The 16,965-nt window shown below is 32.2% G+C and overlaps 1 protein-coding gene and 1 non-coding gene across 3 annotated transcripts in view; one reads left to right on the top strand and one right to left on the bottom strand.

The window, feature by feature from the left end:
- Positions 1–16,965, bottom strand: part of STXBP5L (syntaxin binding protein 5 like) — a 257,780-nt gene that overhangs the window by 218,803 nt on the left and 22,012 nt on the right. For both annotated transcript variants that reach the window (XM_006905548.2, XM_006905549.1), the window contains one exon: positions 4,011–4,108. In XM_006905548.2, coding sequence (XP_006905610.1) covers positions 4,011–4,108 — 98 coding nt within the window. The remainder of the gene's footprint in view (positions 1–4,010; positions 4,109–16,965) is intronic.
- LOC112486179 lies at positions 4,223–4,341 on the top strand. Its single transcript, XR_003048668.1, has one exon. It is a non-coding gene; the product is annotated as a 5S ribosomal RNA (ribosomal RNA).

Here is a 16,965-nt window from a genome sequence, read left to right as displayed (position 1 = left end):
AAAAGAGAGAAGACTCAAAATAATAAACAAAAGAATGAAGAAGCAACCTGTGAAATGGGAGAAAATACTTGCAAACCATATATCAGATAAAAGGTTAATATCCAAAATATATAAGGAACTCATACAATTCAACAGGGAAAAAAAGTACGTAGAGGATCCAAATAGATGTTTCTCCATCTGGCCAGCGGTACATAAAAAAAATGCTCAACATCACTAATCAACAGGGAAATGCAAATCTAAACCATAATGAGATACCACCTCACACCTGTTAAAATGGCTATCATCAAAAAGAGAAGAGATACCAAGTGTTGATGAGGTTGTGGAGAAAAGCTAACCCTCATGTACTTTTTGTGGGAATATAAATCAGTACACCCATTGTGGGAAACAGCATAGAGGTTCCTCAAAAAATTAAAAATAGAGCTACCCTATGATCCAGCAATTCCACTTTAGGGTATATATCCTAAGAAAATGATATCTTGAAGAGATATCTGCATCCCCATGCTTGCTGCAGCATTATTTACAATAGCCAACACATGGAAACAACTAAAGTATTCACTGATGAATGAATGAAGAAAATGTGAAATATATATAAACAAACACATACACATGAAATATTATTCAATTATAAAAAGAAGGATATCTTGCCATTTGCAACAATATAGATGGACACTGAAGGCGTTATGCTGAGTGAAATACATCAGACAGAAAAATTATTTTTCCTCCCTGACTAATCCCTTAACTTTCTTAGAAACAGACCTCATTGGGTTATCTCAGAATGAATATATGAATAAATGAATCTTTTTTAAAAAGGTACAGACTTCCAGTTATAAAATAAATAAAACCTGGGGATGTAATGCACAACATGGTGACTATAGTTAATAATATTGTACTGTATATTTGAAAGTTGCTAAGAGAATAGATCTTAAAAGTTCTCATCACAAAAAAAATGGAAACTTAATGTTCTGATGCCTGTTTACTAGACTTATAGGTGTGATTATTTCACAATATAGGCAAATATCAAATAATTATGTTGTACTCTTGAAACCAATATAATGCTATATGTCAATTATACCTGAAAAATAAAATGATCCAACAATATACTGTCTATAATAAACTCACTTCAAATACAATGACATAGATGAGTTTAAAGGATGAAAATAGATATACCATGCAAACATCGATCTTTTTAAATAGTAGGAGTGGGTATATTAATATCAAATAAAGTATATTTCAGAGCAAAGAAAGTTACTGGAGACAAATAAAGACATTACATAATAATAAAAGGATCAATCCACCAAGAAGACAACCATCTTAAATGTGTGCATGCCAAACCAAAGAGCCTCAAAATACAGAAAGCAAAACAAATAAAGCTGAAAAGAAAAATAAATATATCCAGAATTTTGTTGGAGAACCTAATTTACTCCAATCTTAGGATTTGACAGAATTATCAGACAGAAAATTAGCAAAGATATAGAACTAAACAACACAAGCAACCAGTATAGATTAGTTGACAAAATGGAACATTCTACTCAATATGAAAGAATGCACATGTTTTTCTCCAGAGTCCATAGAGCATCCACAAAGACAGATCATATCTTAAGTCATAAAACAAACCTTACCAAATTTAAAAGAATTAAAACTATATAGTGTATTTTCTTACCACAATGAAATCAAACTAGAAATCATTGACAGAAAGACAAGAAGAAAATATCCAAATATTTGCCAAATAAAACACTTTTAAGAAATTCATGGTTCAAAGAAAACGTCTTAAAGGCAATTTTTAAAACTACGTATAACTGAATGAAAATTAAAACACGTGTATCAAAATTTGTAGGACCCATTGAAACAGTGCTGAGAGGAAAATTAATAACACTAAATGCATACCTTAGAAAAGAAAAAGTATATCAAATCAATAATCTAAGTTCGTACTTTAAGAAATTTGAAAAAAGATCAAAATAAGTTCATAAATAAGCAAAGAAAAGAAATAAAGTCTATCCTTGAAATTAATACAATGTTGTGTGTCAATTATACCTCAATTAAACCTCACTTAAAATTTAAAAATGGAGAAAATCAATTAAATCAAATGCTGGTTCCTCAAAAAAACTCAGTAAGATTTGTAAACCACTAGTAAGATTGACTACAAACTGCCAAAATTCAGCTAAAATAAAATAGAAAACCAAAATAGCCCCATAACTTTTAAATGAGTTGAATTCATAATATAAAATCTTGTATTTGTAATGTAAATAAGTTGAATTTGTAATATAAAATCTCTCATACAATAGTCAGCGGACCCAGGTAATTTCATTAGAGAATTCTACCGAAAATTAAAAAAATTAACACCAATCTTACACAATCTCTTCCAGAGAACAGAAGAGGAGGGAACATTTCCCAATTCACTTTCCAAAGATGGTATTACCCAATACCCAAACCAGACAAAATAGAACCTATATCTAAATATAAAATGGAAAACTACAGAATTCTTAGAAAAATAATTTTTAAAAAATTAAAATGCAAAGTTAGGAAAAGAGTACTAAGAGGTGATACCAAAACACAATCTATAAAGTAAAAACTGATCAACTGGTCTCTGAAAGATCTTGTTAAGAGGATGAAAAGACAAGTTAAAGACTGGAAGAAAATAATTGCAAACCATATATCAGACAAAGAACTAGTAATTAGAATAAATAAGAATACCGCAATGAGATATCACTAAAAAATTATCAGAATGGCTAAAATAAAAAATAAAAATAACAAAATGCTGGTATTGATGTGGGGATATAGGATCACTCACACTGCTGTTGGGAATGTAAAATGTTGCAACTACTCTGGAAAATAATTTGGCATCTTCTTATAAAACTAAACATGCAACATACAACACACCCCCAACTGTACTCCTGGATATCTATAACAAAAGAAAACTTATGTTTGCACAAAACATGCAAACAAATGTTCACAGTTGTTTTAATCATATTAGCCAAAAACTGGAAACCAGATGTTCTTTAATAAGTGAATGGTTAAACAAAGTGTGCTTCATCTATACTATAGAATATTACTCAACAATAAAAAAAAACGAACTACTGATACATACAACAATTTGAATGAATCTTCAGAGAAGTATGCTGAGTGAAAAAAATAGCCAATCCCAAAATGTTACATACTATATGATTTCCTTTTATAAATTATTGAAATTAAGAACAAATTAGTGACTTTCAGGAGTCAGGTGAGGGTGTGGGAGAATTAGAGGGATAGGGTGTGACTATAAAAGGTCACCATGAGGAATCTTTGTGATGACAGAAATGTTCTGTACCTTGAGTATCAATATCAATATTAATAACTTCGTTGTGACATTATAGTTTTATAAGATGTTACTGTTGGAAATTACATAGTTTTATAAGATGTTACAATTGGGTAAAGGGTACATGAGATTTCTCTGTACTGTTTCTTACAATTACAATTAAATTTATAACTATCTCAACATAAAAAGTTTAATTTAAAAAAATGGAATGACATTAAAGTAAAATTTGGGAGGAAATTTACAGCATTATAGGTATATTTTAGAAAAGAAAATTCTCAAATTAATAACCTCGGTTTCCACTTTAAGAAACAAGAAAAAGAAGATTAAATTAAACCCAAAGTTAAGCAAAATAAAGAAATAAAAAAGACCAAAGTGAAATCAATGAAATAGGATATAGGAAAACAATACAAAAAAGCAATGAAACCAAAAGTTCGTTCTTCTAAAATTCAATACAATTAATAAGCTTCTATCCAGACTGATCAGGAAAAAAAAGAGGAGACAAAATTACCAATATCAGGAACTAAAGAAGGAGCATCAGTACTTATATCAGAGACATTAAATATGTGCCAAGAAATTTGACAATGCATTTTCACAGTTGTTACTTGCTTCTAAACAAACAACAAACTTTATCTGGTCATAAATATTTCACTTACCTGAGTTATTAAGGAAATGTAATTAGTATTATTAGAGCAAATAATGAACCAAAAATTAAGGATACATTCGTATAGCACCTGTTCTTGTCCCAATGGCCAAGATTTTCTGAACTGGATCAAAAGCTAATGCTGTGGGCTGATAAGGAAAACCATGCCGAACTGTCTGAAAGAGAGCAAACATAAAAACAGTCTTCAGGGAAATGAAAATTATAATCACAAGATACCACTATCCAACCACTAAAATGAAAATATTTTAATTAAAAAGAAAACTACTAGCATCTATGGCCATGCCACCCTGAACAAGCCCAATCTCATCTGATCTTGGAAGCTAAGCAGGGTTGGGCCTGGTTAGTACTTGGATGGGAGACCATCTAGGAAGACCAGGGGCTGTAGACATAAAAATAAAAAATAAGAGATTGTAAGCTGACAAGGTCCTTGCAATCTGTGAGGTCAAGCAAGGGTTGCCTCACCTAAAAAGCAACAACAACGACAACAACAACAACAACAACAACAACAACAAAACTACTAGCAAAGATTGTTGGTAGGAGTAAAATGACACAATCACTTTGGAAAAATGTCACAGTTTCTTATAAAACTAAACATATACCTGGCTTATGTCCTAGAAATGCCACTCATATGTATGTACCTAAGAAAATGAAAAAGATATGCCCAACATAATAGTTTGTATAAGTACGGCTCTAACAACTTTAAACATAACAACCTAGAGACAGCCCAGGTTTCCAACAAGAAAATCAAAAACCAAAACTGGTATACTCATACAATGGAATACTGCTCAACAATTAAAAGATAAAAACTACTGACAGGAGCAACAACATGGAAGATTCTCAAAACATTATGCTAAGTAAAAGAAGCAAAACACAAAAGAGTACATGTAGTATGATTACATTTATATTATATTCTGAACAAGCAAAACTAAACCATGATGAAAAAGATCAGGTTAACTTGAGCAGAACTGACTGGGAAGAGGTTTGAAGGAACTTTATTGAGTGAAGGTAATGGTCTATATATTTTGACAGAAGTTTGGATTACACAAGTGTCTACATTAGTAAAAAATTCATCAAATGGTACAATGAAATTTGTGATTTCTCTGTATGAAAATTGTACCTCAAAAAATTTTTAAAAATTATAAACAAATATTCAATTCTAGTTAATGATACACATTAACTGGAGTTTTAAGAGGTAAAGTGTACTGACACGTGCAACTTATTTTAAAATACAGCCAAAGAAGTAATACAGATAGATGGTTGGATAGATGTATAATAAAGTAATTATAGGAAAATTATAACTGTCAATTTTAGGTGGTAAGTATGTATGGGTGTGTATGTGTATGCAGTATAATTGAGTGTTCACATTATAATTCTTTCAACTCCTCTGTACATTTCAAAGTTTTCATAATAACACAATGGAAAGAAAAAGAAAAATATAAAGAGCTCATAATATCATAAAGTAGATAAGACTAACATGTGAAAAGGGACTATGTAATATTAGAAAGGAATTAATTTCAATATAAAATGTGCTATAACTTTTCAAAGAAATAAAGGACCACATAGATCAGAAAAAAAGTGATTCTATATCTTGTTCAGCCAGGTATTTAGTGCTCCAAGAACTATTTTTATAATAAAATATGGAAATATTTTTATAATAAAATATATTTATAAATATTCAAAGATGAAAAGAAAGATAAACTGCAGCATGTAGTTCATCTAAAATTCTTATTCCCCAGTGAGAACAGTGTAAGAAATTCATTGCATAACCTCATTTTCTTCTAAAACATATAAGAACATATACATATTATATAATGTATAATCAGATATATAACCTGTTTTTTTCACTCAACAGTATACCATGAAAATATTTCTACAAAAAAAATATGTGTAAATATACTTCAATCTATTTAAAGGTTACTGAGCTTATTATAATATGAATATTCCATGAGGTCCTTAACCAAAGAATTCTCAACTAAATTAGATAAAAAAAATAAAAATAAAAAACAGCAAAATCCATTTTCTATTCATGATTCTTAACTGGGGTTTTTCTCTCTTGATTCTGAACTATCTTCCTTATTTAGACTTGTAAACACAACATTGTCAAGAGGAAGACAGTCTTACTTTTCCTGCAGAACAATGTAGATAACAAAATCAAAATATAGTTCTTCACGAAAAAAAAATAAAAGAGGAAAAGAGGTGGGAGCAAAGAAAAAACATGGTGTAGATGATAGAGGCTTTGTTCATCCCTCCTGCAACCAAATCGATGCTGTAACAGAAACACGGAGCAAACAAGGAAAGTCACCTGGGATCCAGATGAACAAGCCCTACAACAGGGAGAGAAATAAGAAGTCACCCTACAATGGTAGAAGGTAGGACAGGGAGAAGATGCGAGGCTGCCTGGTCCCAAGATGCTGAGTGGGACAGAGGTTGCAGCAGCCAGCAGCTGCAAATACCTCTTAAAAGAGCCCTGTCCACTCACTTTTGTGGTGACGGACCTGCTCATTCTGAGCACCGGCACTGGGTTGGCTGCTGGGGTGGGAGGTGGGGAAGCCAGAGCCTTACAGGAGGACACCAAGTTGTTGGAGTGAGGGCCAGAGGCAAGGATCTCTCTCGGACAGAAGTGCTAGTGGTATGCATTGTTCTTCTGTTGAGACCTCCTCTCTCCCAGTGTGCAGATGCAGCGCAGCCATAGCTGAGATGTCATCAAACGATAACAGAGGTCTCTCCGCCCAGAGGTTTCCCTGAAATTCCACCTCCCTCAACTCATGGCCCCACCCAAGCCACATCCTAATGTATCCTTGGTGAGTCATGTGTTCCTTGATGAGCAGAGCCAAGACTAGCACTAGTGGCAGCTGGCCTCAGTTTCTGGTGTGGTTTCTTGAGGCAACTATAAGCACAGCATCTGTGGATTGCTTGCTGAATCTTAACAGGTGGCTCTGTAGAGATACATGCTGGGGCTAAACTAGGCTTGCAGCTGAACTCCTCTCAGTACTGTGCCACTGGACACCTACCACACAAAGCCAAATTAATAAGACTGGGAGACTTAAGAGCTTTGCTTACTACATAGAAACAGATACAGAAAGGCAGGCAAAATGGGAAGACAAAGAAGCAGAAAACATGTGAGAGAATAGAACAGAGATTCAGGAATAATGGAGTCAAGCAATCTAGCAGATGCAGAATTCAAAACACTGGTTATAAAGATGCTCAATGAACATAAGGGAAGTACAGATGAATCAGTGAAAACTTTAACAAAGAGATAAAACAACAAAAAAAAAAACAGAAAAATAGAAATGGAAATTATAAAAGGGATCCAGTCAGAAATGAAGAACACATTATCTGAGATGAAGAGTATATTAGATGGAATAAACAGAATGGATAAAGAAGAGGATTGAACCACCAATATAGAAGATGGGAAAGCCAAGGACACTTGGTCAGAATGGCAAGAAAAAAGAAGCCAAGAGTAAGAATTTAAGAAGCCTATGGAACACTATTAATGTAAAAATATCCATGTCATAAGGATACCTGAAAGAAAACAAGACACTGAAGAGCTATTTCAAGAAATAATGGAAAAATTCCCTCACCTGATGAAGGAAATAGACATACAACCCCGGGAAACTCAAAGAGTCCCAAGAAAGAAGAACCCAAAGAGGCCCACGCCAAGACACACCATAATTAAAATGCCAAAGGTTAAAGACAAAGAGGAAATCTTAAAAGCAGCAAGAGAAAAGCAGTTAGTTACCTACAAGGGAGCTCCCATAAGACTAGCAGTTGATTTCTTGAAAGAAACCATGCAGGACAGAAGGGCTTGGCACAAAATATTTGACGTGATGAAAACCTAGGATCTACAACCAAGAATACTTTATCCAGCAAAGTTATTTAGAGTCGAAGGACAGATAAAGACCTTCCCAGACCAAAATAAGCTAAAGAAATTTATCAACACCAAGCCAATATTACAGGAAATGTCAGAGAGACTTCTTTAAGAAGAAAAAACATGTATTAAAAACAGAAATAAAGAATGGTAATAACTACATTACTATCAACAAGTACCTCAAATGGAAAAGAATTAAGAGCTCTAATCAAAAGAAAGAGTAGCTGAATGGATAAGAAAAACAAGACCCCTACATATGCTGCTTACAAGAGACTTACTTCAGATTAAAAGATATACACAGACTAAAAGAAATGGGTTGGAGAAAGATACTGCCTTGATGGACCTGGAGGGTATTGCACTGAATGAAATGGGTCAGATAGAGGAAGACAAATATAGCATGATTTCACATACATGTGGAATCTAAAGAACAAAATAAACAATGACAACCAAAATGGTAATAAACTCATAGACATAGAGACTCTTTTGAGGGCGACTAGATGGGAGGGGGTTTGGGATGGGAAAAAAAAGGCAAAGAAATTAAGAGGTACAAATGGATAGTTGCAGAATAGACATGGAGATGTAGAGTGTAGCATGGGGAAGATGGTTAATAATGTTGTAATAAATACGTAAGGGGTACTAGGTTTAGTGGGTGATTGCTCTGCAAGTTGTGTGGATCTCTGATCTCTAGGCTGTACAACTATAACTGGTATATTGTTGTATGCCAACTATAATTTTAAAAAAACTCATTGAATTGTACAATGTAAATATGAGCAACTAATTGTCTATTATATTTCAATAAAGCTGGGATAAAAAGAGGTAGGAATACTTCCCAATTCATTCTATGAGGTCAGTGTTACCCTTATACTAGAAACAGATAAAGACATCCACGAGAAAACTAAAGTCAGTTAATTTTTATTAATATAGGTACAAAAATCCTCTATAAAATACCAGCAAACTGATTACAGCACCATATAAAGAAGAAATACACCATGACTTGGTGCGATTTATCTGAGGAATGTGAGGTGGGCTTAACACTAAAAAAATACTTAATGTAACATGCCATAACAATAAAACATAGAATAAAAATCACATAACTATTTTAGTAGATATAAAAAAATTACTTCAGGAAATCCAACATCCATTAATGTTAAAAAGCACTCAACAAATGAAATTGTAGAGAACTGCCTCAATCTGATAAACAACGTTAAAAAAATCTACAGCTAACATCATACCAATTAGTGAAAGAAAGAATGATTTTCCTCTAAGATCAGGAATGAGTCAAGTCTGCTCTTGCCACTGCCCTTATTCTATGCAGAGCAATTAATGAAGAAAAATAAATAACAGACATCCAGATTAGAAAGGATAACACAGCTGTACTTTACAGATTGCTGCTACCTCTCACAAATGTAATCTTTAGTCTCCAAGGAGTCTGTAATTCTGATTAGTTGTTTTACTTAATGTGCTTAATATTTAAATTTACATAGTAAATTTACATGTGAATGTTGTTTATAAAGCCAGAATAAGACCATTGGTACTTTTCTTTTTCTTTCATATGAGTGGAAAGAAAATAAAATTTAAAAGTATGCCTCTGTTGAATTTAGACAGAGTTTGACTGCCTAACCTCATTTAAATTAACACAAAGACAATTCAATATCAAGTTATATACTGACATTCATTAAATCAACAAATTAAAAGATAAAAACCTAATGATTATATCCAAAGGTTCTGGAAAGGCATTATATAAAATTCAGAAGTCAATCCAAGTAAACATCTTATGTAAAATAGGATTAGAGGAAAACTACTTAAAGATGGTAAACATTAACAATAACAAAGTAATGATACATGATACTAAACAGCAAAAACCTATAGTCATTCCCATTAAAATCAAGAAGAAATCATACATGTTCATTCCCATTATTATTTAGCTTTGTTTCATAGATTCAAGCTAATTTAGTAAGATAAGAAGTAGAAATAATATACATAAATACAAAAAAGAAATAAAATAGACTACTAAAACTTTTTAGAAATAAGAATGTGATATTATCTAGATACAAAGTAAATAAACAAAAATCTAACTTCTCTCTACTAGCAATAACCAATTACCAATAAAATTGGAGAGAAATCCCCATTTATATTTTTAGTTGTTAAGTTGAAATCTGTCAAATTTGTTAAAAGTATAAAAACAAATGTTTTCTTCAGTAGCACTGAATAACGTATTTCCTAATATATAAAATAGTTAGGGAAATAAAATATTTTTCACTAAACTGGAAATTTGATTAATAGCAGAATTATATTCATATAGCTCAATGTTTAATACTACAGAAGTTAAAACACAACTGTTAGAATTCTATTAGAAATACACAGCTGATGCAATTAGTTTGCATTGTAGCTATGAGAACAAAATCCCACCAGAATTTAGTATTCAAAAAGCACTTATTTGTTTATATACCTCAAAAACTTTTTTATTATTGTTCTGTGATTCAAGCTGTTTAAAGCATCTCTTTTCAACATATCTGCAAAAACCTAATAGTAGAAAAATTATTTATAATGATAAATAATTAAGGTCCTAATTATTAATATTTTTTCAAAATAAAATATTCACCAACTTATCTCTCAAATTCTATGTCATTCCTACATAAAATATTTGCTAAAATTCTAAACCAACACCATAATTTAGCACTTATTTTAAATTACCGAAGAATAATTATGCCCTTTGGTCTCCCCAAATAAGTTTTAAGTTCCTTTGTGAACAGGGACATGCCTTTAATTTGTCTCCTTCACTTAGTTCAGTATTATGATTAAATAGATTTTTTAAAGTTCATCAATATGATTTGTGTATATAAGCAGTATTTCCTTCTAAATCTATTCTCTTATATTCTTAAGAAAGATGAATAATTATAACTAGATATTTTGTATGCATATAATTATCTCTATATTTGGATCTGTTGTCTCAACTTTCCATAGTAATGAAAGCACATTTGAGATTTTTTAAAAAGCTTAATAGCTATCATTATCACCTTTTTCCCTCTGAGCACCTTTGTGATTACTGTAACCCTATGTAACTGAATTATATAATTCTAAGGTGTTAGAACAGAAAAAGCATCCACATTTCAATATTTTAAATATATATAGTTATTTAATTGAGGATATGTTATAGATATTAATGTATCAGTTAATCTAATATAAAAGTAGATTGTTCTTTACTACTTAGTTGTTTTTTCCTACCATATTATATTACAAACCACTTGAGGTCAGAGATTCTATTGTTTCAAGCTTAAAAGTCTTTTGGAATTTAAAAACCTACTGACATCACAACAGTTTAACATGTACCATGAGTAACTATGATTCTATAGTTCTCACTGTTATTCTTACAAAAAAATCTAAGATTCATAATTGAGATCATGCATGTAAATAGGCTTTATAGATTGAGAATACTATGTAAATCTAAGTTTACAGTACTTAACAAAAAAGTGTCCCTTCACAATATGAGGGAATCAAGTTCAAATTAGATGCATTTACCTTCTCTAATACTATCTCATTATCTCTCATACTATCACTTTCTCTCATCATATCACGTAACACATACCTTCAAAAAAACGTCACATATGAACAGACCCAATTCTGTACATACAAATATGTACTGACAGAAGTAATACAAATACCAGGACACTAATAACATAAAGTAATCATAAGTATTCCCTAAAGGGTATCCAATCTATCACCTTTATTATTCAATAAAGGACACAGAACTGAAAGACAGAACAGTCTCTATTATGGTCAGGTTGTTCTCTCCAAAGTACTTTCACTGTTTTTGTTTTTCATCCTGAGTATTCATTTCCATCTTCTTAGGTGTTTTATCTTCTGGCTTATGTATTTTCTCTCTACTCTGAGCCCTATTAACAGCCTTATGTCTTCAATAGCATTGTTTCAATCTGTCATACACCTTGACTATATCATTCTTCTTTCTCTTTTAACTCAACTGACCATCACCAAATAATATAAGCCTCAAACTAACACAGCTTCATCATCATACACTTCTAGATCTCTTTCAAGAACTCAAATTTGGTATTCTATTTACTCACAGTACCCTTTCTGTTATCACTCCCATTCCATCTTTCTAACTATCCTAGTACTTCCACTTAAACCTCCTACTTATCTGAACCTTTTATTTTCTTTCTGGCTACCTTAGCCTCTGTGCCCAACTTATTTAAACCTCCTACTTATCTGAACCTTTTATTTTCTTTCTGGCTACCTTAGCCTCTGTTGAGATGGGTTAACATCTCAACCCATTTCAAGTTAATTCTATATTATACTTGAAAGATTTATATACCTCTTTTATTAGCTCTATTTGATGTGTCTATGTAACTATCAAAAAATTTCTGTGAACTTAATCTTTTCTCATGATATATAATAAATATAAAAATTTGTTGTTTTGAGAAAATAATTAGGCCCTGGGGATAAAATAAAAATCACTTTAAAAGGAATAAAAATCTTGTGAAGCAAAATTATAGACAGTATGATATAAAAAAATATCATGCTAGGAGTCAGAAGACCTACTTCAGATCCCAGCTCTGTCTCCTAGACAGAGCTGGACACATTACTCAAATGTTCAGCTTCATCTATAAAGAGAATGAATTAAATTATTTTAAGGTCCTTTCTAATTCCACACTATATTCCTAATACAAATACATAGTTTCACTAGAAACTATGGTAGACTTAGAGACACAAGATAGATAGGTTGTTTGTATTTCTCACTAAGAATATATTTCCTAAAAGAAGCAAATAATGGGCTTATATTTAGTATTATGTCCCCTGATTCAAAAGGACTAATTAATATGGTGTTAGACCAATAAAGATGATTTGCTGTTTATTTAAGTTGATTCCTGCATGAACTACACACTTGCATTTGAAACAATCCACTTAGACATCTAGTACTATTGTTATTTCTATAAGCATAAACATACTTTAAGTATTTGAGGGCTACCTGTCTTCCTCAGATGGCATCTTCTTAAATCTCCAGTAGGGAGAGTGGACATTTTGAGCATCCATTACAAATAAAATAAGACCTAACTTTACAATCTATTTGCAAAAATAGCATTTTGCCTCCTACCAAAGTAATGTAGAACCAGTTCCTTTATTCCTTCAGCCTATTTACTGTCAGTAGAAAAATTAAACTTGAAAATGACAGTTTTCCCCTTGCTACATTAAAAATAAACAATGGAGACTGTATGCATACAGTCATTGCCACCAAGACTGCTGTCACCACCATTTGTTTACTATGTACAAGGTACAGTAAAAACACATTTTCACGGGTTCTCATTTAATTTTCATGTATTTCTATAGCCCCATGAGATAGATGGTGTCATTAGAGAAGAAATTGAGGCTTAGTAACATTAATCAACTTGTCCAATGTCTCTAAGCTAGTGAATACACAGTTTGATTGATAGCTCTAGACATGAGAATAGTCTTTCAGTACTCTGATCTTGTCTCAGAATGAAAGAATGTAATGTCCTGATTTGTAAAATATGAGTTTAAAACCAGAGACAGAAATGGCTTTCAAAAAGATTATAAGAAATATCAGAGCTTCGGCTTTATGTACCATCAGTATAAGCCAATGAATTAAAGCAACCACAAAGTCAATAATGAAACACTTCTGCTCCCAATTTCACTAATTAGTATTAATTAAATCAAGTGATGCCTCATGTTTCAATCAAGAAAATAGTAATATTGTATCAAAAAAGAAGGAAGAGTGGCCATCTCTGATTCTTGAGTAACAGGTATGGAAAAAAGGGCATTATAGACCAGCAAAATGCTTTTTTACCATCTACTTCTCAGGACCATTCTGAAATAAGCTGTCATGTTAGATTAAGAAGAAACTAATCCATTCAACCATTATGGCTTTATAACTCAAGGTATTTGTAAAAATCTAAATTGTTAATTTATTAATTTTCCTGGAATATATAAAAACAGTTCATTTTGCAAAAATATAGCACAGAAGAAAACAAGAACATAGGTGATGGCAAAAGTATGGTGGTTCAGGGCACAGTAAAAATGGAGTTCAGAATACAATAAAAAAAGAACTAAAAAACTTATGATATAGAATGAAAGAACAAGTCTATGCTCAGAGGGGAAAGGATAAGGCTAGCAGAGATAACTAAAGGAAAAAATATATAGGCTAGTGACCCTGTACTCTGCCAGGGCCACTTCTACTTCAAGTTCCTGGTGTTAACAGCCTTCAACCATAGCCAGCACAGTCCATATGTAACAACTGAGAAGCAGGTAGATACCTGAGAGGGCAAAATGTGAGCTATTTACTCTGACTCTAAGAGTTTTACTCACCAGAGCAAAAGTTCAGAAAAACATGAGTATTTTTGGCCCCATATATGCCCTCAAATTTCCATTATTTTAGTCTGTTGGCCAAAATTCAATTCTCAGAAGGACAACAAATTTTTCTATATCACAGTGAGAAAAACTCAAAAACAAATACTAGGAAAGACAATACCTAGGAGAGACACTTTATAAAATAATACATTGACTAAATACCTTTACATAATTGGACTATCATAATGACTAGTAGTGCTTTTACTCCTAAAGGAGTGGGGAAGATGTGAATATAATATAGTAGAGGAAAAGTTAAGAAAGAGAAGACTGGAAGCTGAAGACCAACCTTATTTACCAAAATATATGCTATGAGTGGAGGTGTTTTTCATGCTGAAAAACATTAATCCCAAAAATATTACTTAAAATTTTATAATTTCTAATCCCTTGGGAAGTAGCAGCAAAAAGCTATAGAAAAAAGAAACCTCAAGAAAGCCTTTGGTATACAGATTTTTCACTTTCTTGATTAAATTTATTCCTAAGTATTTTATCCTTAGTGTTGCTATTATAAATGGAATTGTTTTTTAAATGTCTTTTTCAGATGGTTAATTGTTAGTGTATAGAAATGCAACTGATTTTTATATGTTTATTTTTATATCCTGCAACTTTACTGAATTTATTAGTTTTAACAGTTTTGAGTAGTCTTCAGGGTTTTCTATATATAAGATCATATCAGCTGTAAAGAGACAATTTTACTTCTTTCATTCCAACGCTTCAGGGTTTTCTATATATAAGATCATATCAGCTGCAAACAGAGACAATTTTACTTCTTTCATTCCAACTTGGATGCCTTTTATTTCTTTTTCTTGCCTAACTGCTGTGGTTAGAACTTCCAGTACTATGATGAATAGGAGTGGTGAGAGTGGGCACCTTTGTCTTGTTCTAATCTTAGAGGAATAGCTTTCTGCTTTCGTCATTGACTGTTATGTTAGCTGTGGATTTGTCACATTTGGCTTTTGTTATGTTTAGGTGCATTCCTTCCATACTTAATTTGTTCAGAGTTTTTATCATTTAAGGATATTGAATTTTGTCAAATGCTTTTTCTACATCTATTTAAATGATCACACAATTTTTATCCTTCATTTTGTTAATGTGGTGTGTCACATTTGTTGCTTTGTGTATGTTGACTATCCTTATATCCCAGGGATAAATCCAACTTGATCAAGGTGTATAATATTTTTAATATACTATTGAATTTACTTTGCTACTACTTTGTTGATGATTTTTACATCTAAATTCATCAGGGATATTGGCTTATAATTTTCTTAAAATACTGATGCAAGAAATTAAAGAAGATACAAATTAAAAAAAAGATATTCTGTGTTCATGGATTGCAAGACTTAATATTGTTAAAAATGTCCATTCTGCACAAAGCAATGTACAGATTCAAGGCAATTCTCCATCAAAATTCCAATGGCATTTTTCACAGAAATAAAAAAAAAATCCTAAAATTCACATGAAACCACAAAATAGCCAAAAGCAATCTTGAGCAAGAAGAACAAAGCTGGAGGCATCATACTTTCTAACTTCAAACTATATTACAAAGCTATAGTAATCAACACAATACTGTACTGGTATGAAAACAAACATAGGCCAATGGAATAGAATTGAGAGCCCAGAAATAAACCCATGCATAGACAACTAATTTTGACAAAGGTGCTGAATATTCAATGGGGAAAGAATAGTCTCTTCCATAAATAGTATTGGGAAAACAAGATAGCCATGTGCAAAAATATATATATTAAATACCATACACAAAAATCAACTCACGATGGATTAGAAACTTAAATGTAAGACCTGAAACTATAAAACTCCTAGAAAACATATGGAAAGAGCTCCTTGACACTGGTCCTGGCAATAATTTCTTGGAATTGGCACTAAAAGCACAGGCAATAAAAGCAAAAATAAACAAATGAGATTACATTAAACTAAAAAGCATCTGTGCTGCAAAGGAAACTATCAACGAAATGAAAAGGCAACCTATGGAATAAGAGAAACTCTTTGTAAACCATCTATCTGACAAGGGATTAATAACCAAAACATAATAAACTCATACAACTCAATAGCAAACAAAAACAAAAAACGAAAACAGAAACACACACAGGACACCAAGTAGCCCAGCTAAAAACTCTGAATAGACAGTTTTTTTCAAAGAAGACATACAAATGGCCAATAGGTATATGAAAGGGTGCTCAACATCACTAATCAGGGAAATGAAATTCAAAACCACAATGAGGTATTACTTCACACCTGTTAGGTTAACTAACATCAAAAAGTTAAAATATAACAAGTGTTGGCATATATACGGAGAAAAGGGTACTCTTGAGCACTATTGGTGGGAATATAAATTGGTACAGCCATTATGGGAAACAGTATGAAGTTTTCCTTACAAAATTAAGAATAGAACTACCAAATTATCCAGCAATCCCACTTCTGGGTATACAGCCAAAGGAAATTAAATCACTACATCAAGGAGTTATATGCACTCCAATGCTCATTGCAGTATTGTTCACAGTAGCCAAGATATGGAAACAACCTACATGTCTGCCAATGGATGATTGGATAAAGAAAATATAGTACACACACACACACAATGGAACCTCAAGATCATCCAACATGTGATCTAAGCCCAAGCGAGCCTGCTAGAGGATAAGCAGTCACAGGGAGGAAAACCAAGGTATCACACCAGTACAAAGCACCTGACATGGGAGTGAGGCGTGTTAGATCATCCAGCCACCAGCCAAACCACCAGCTGATCCTAGACAT

This window comes from Pteropus alecto, unplaced genomic scaffold, assembly GCF_000325575.1.
Source record: "Pteropus alecto unplaced genomic scaffold, ASM32557v1 scaffold251, whole genome shotgun sequence".
NCBI classification, from domain to species: Eukaryota; Metazoa; Chordata; class Mammalia; order Chiroptera; family Pteropodidae; genus Pteropus; species Pteropus alecto.
Note: the sequence above shows the minus strand (reverse complement) of the source record. Positions and strands in the feature narration are given on the sequence as shown.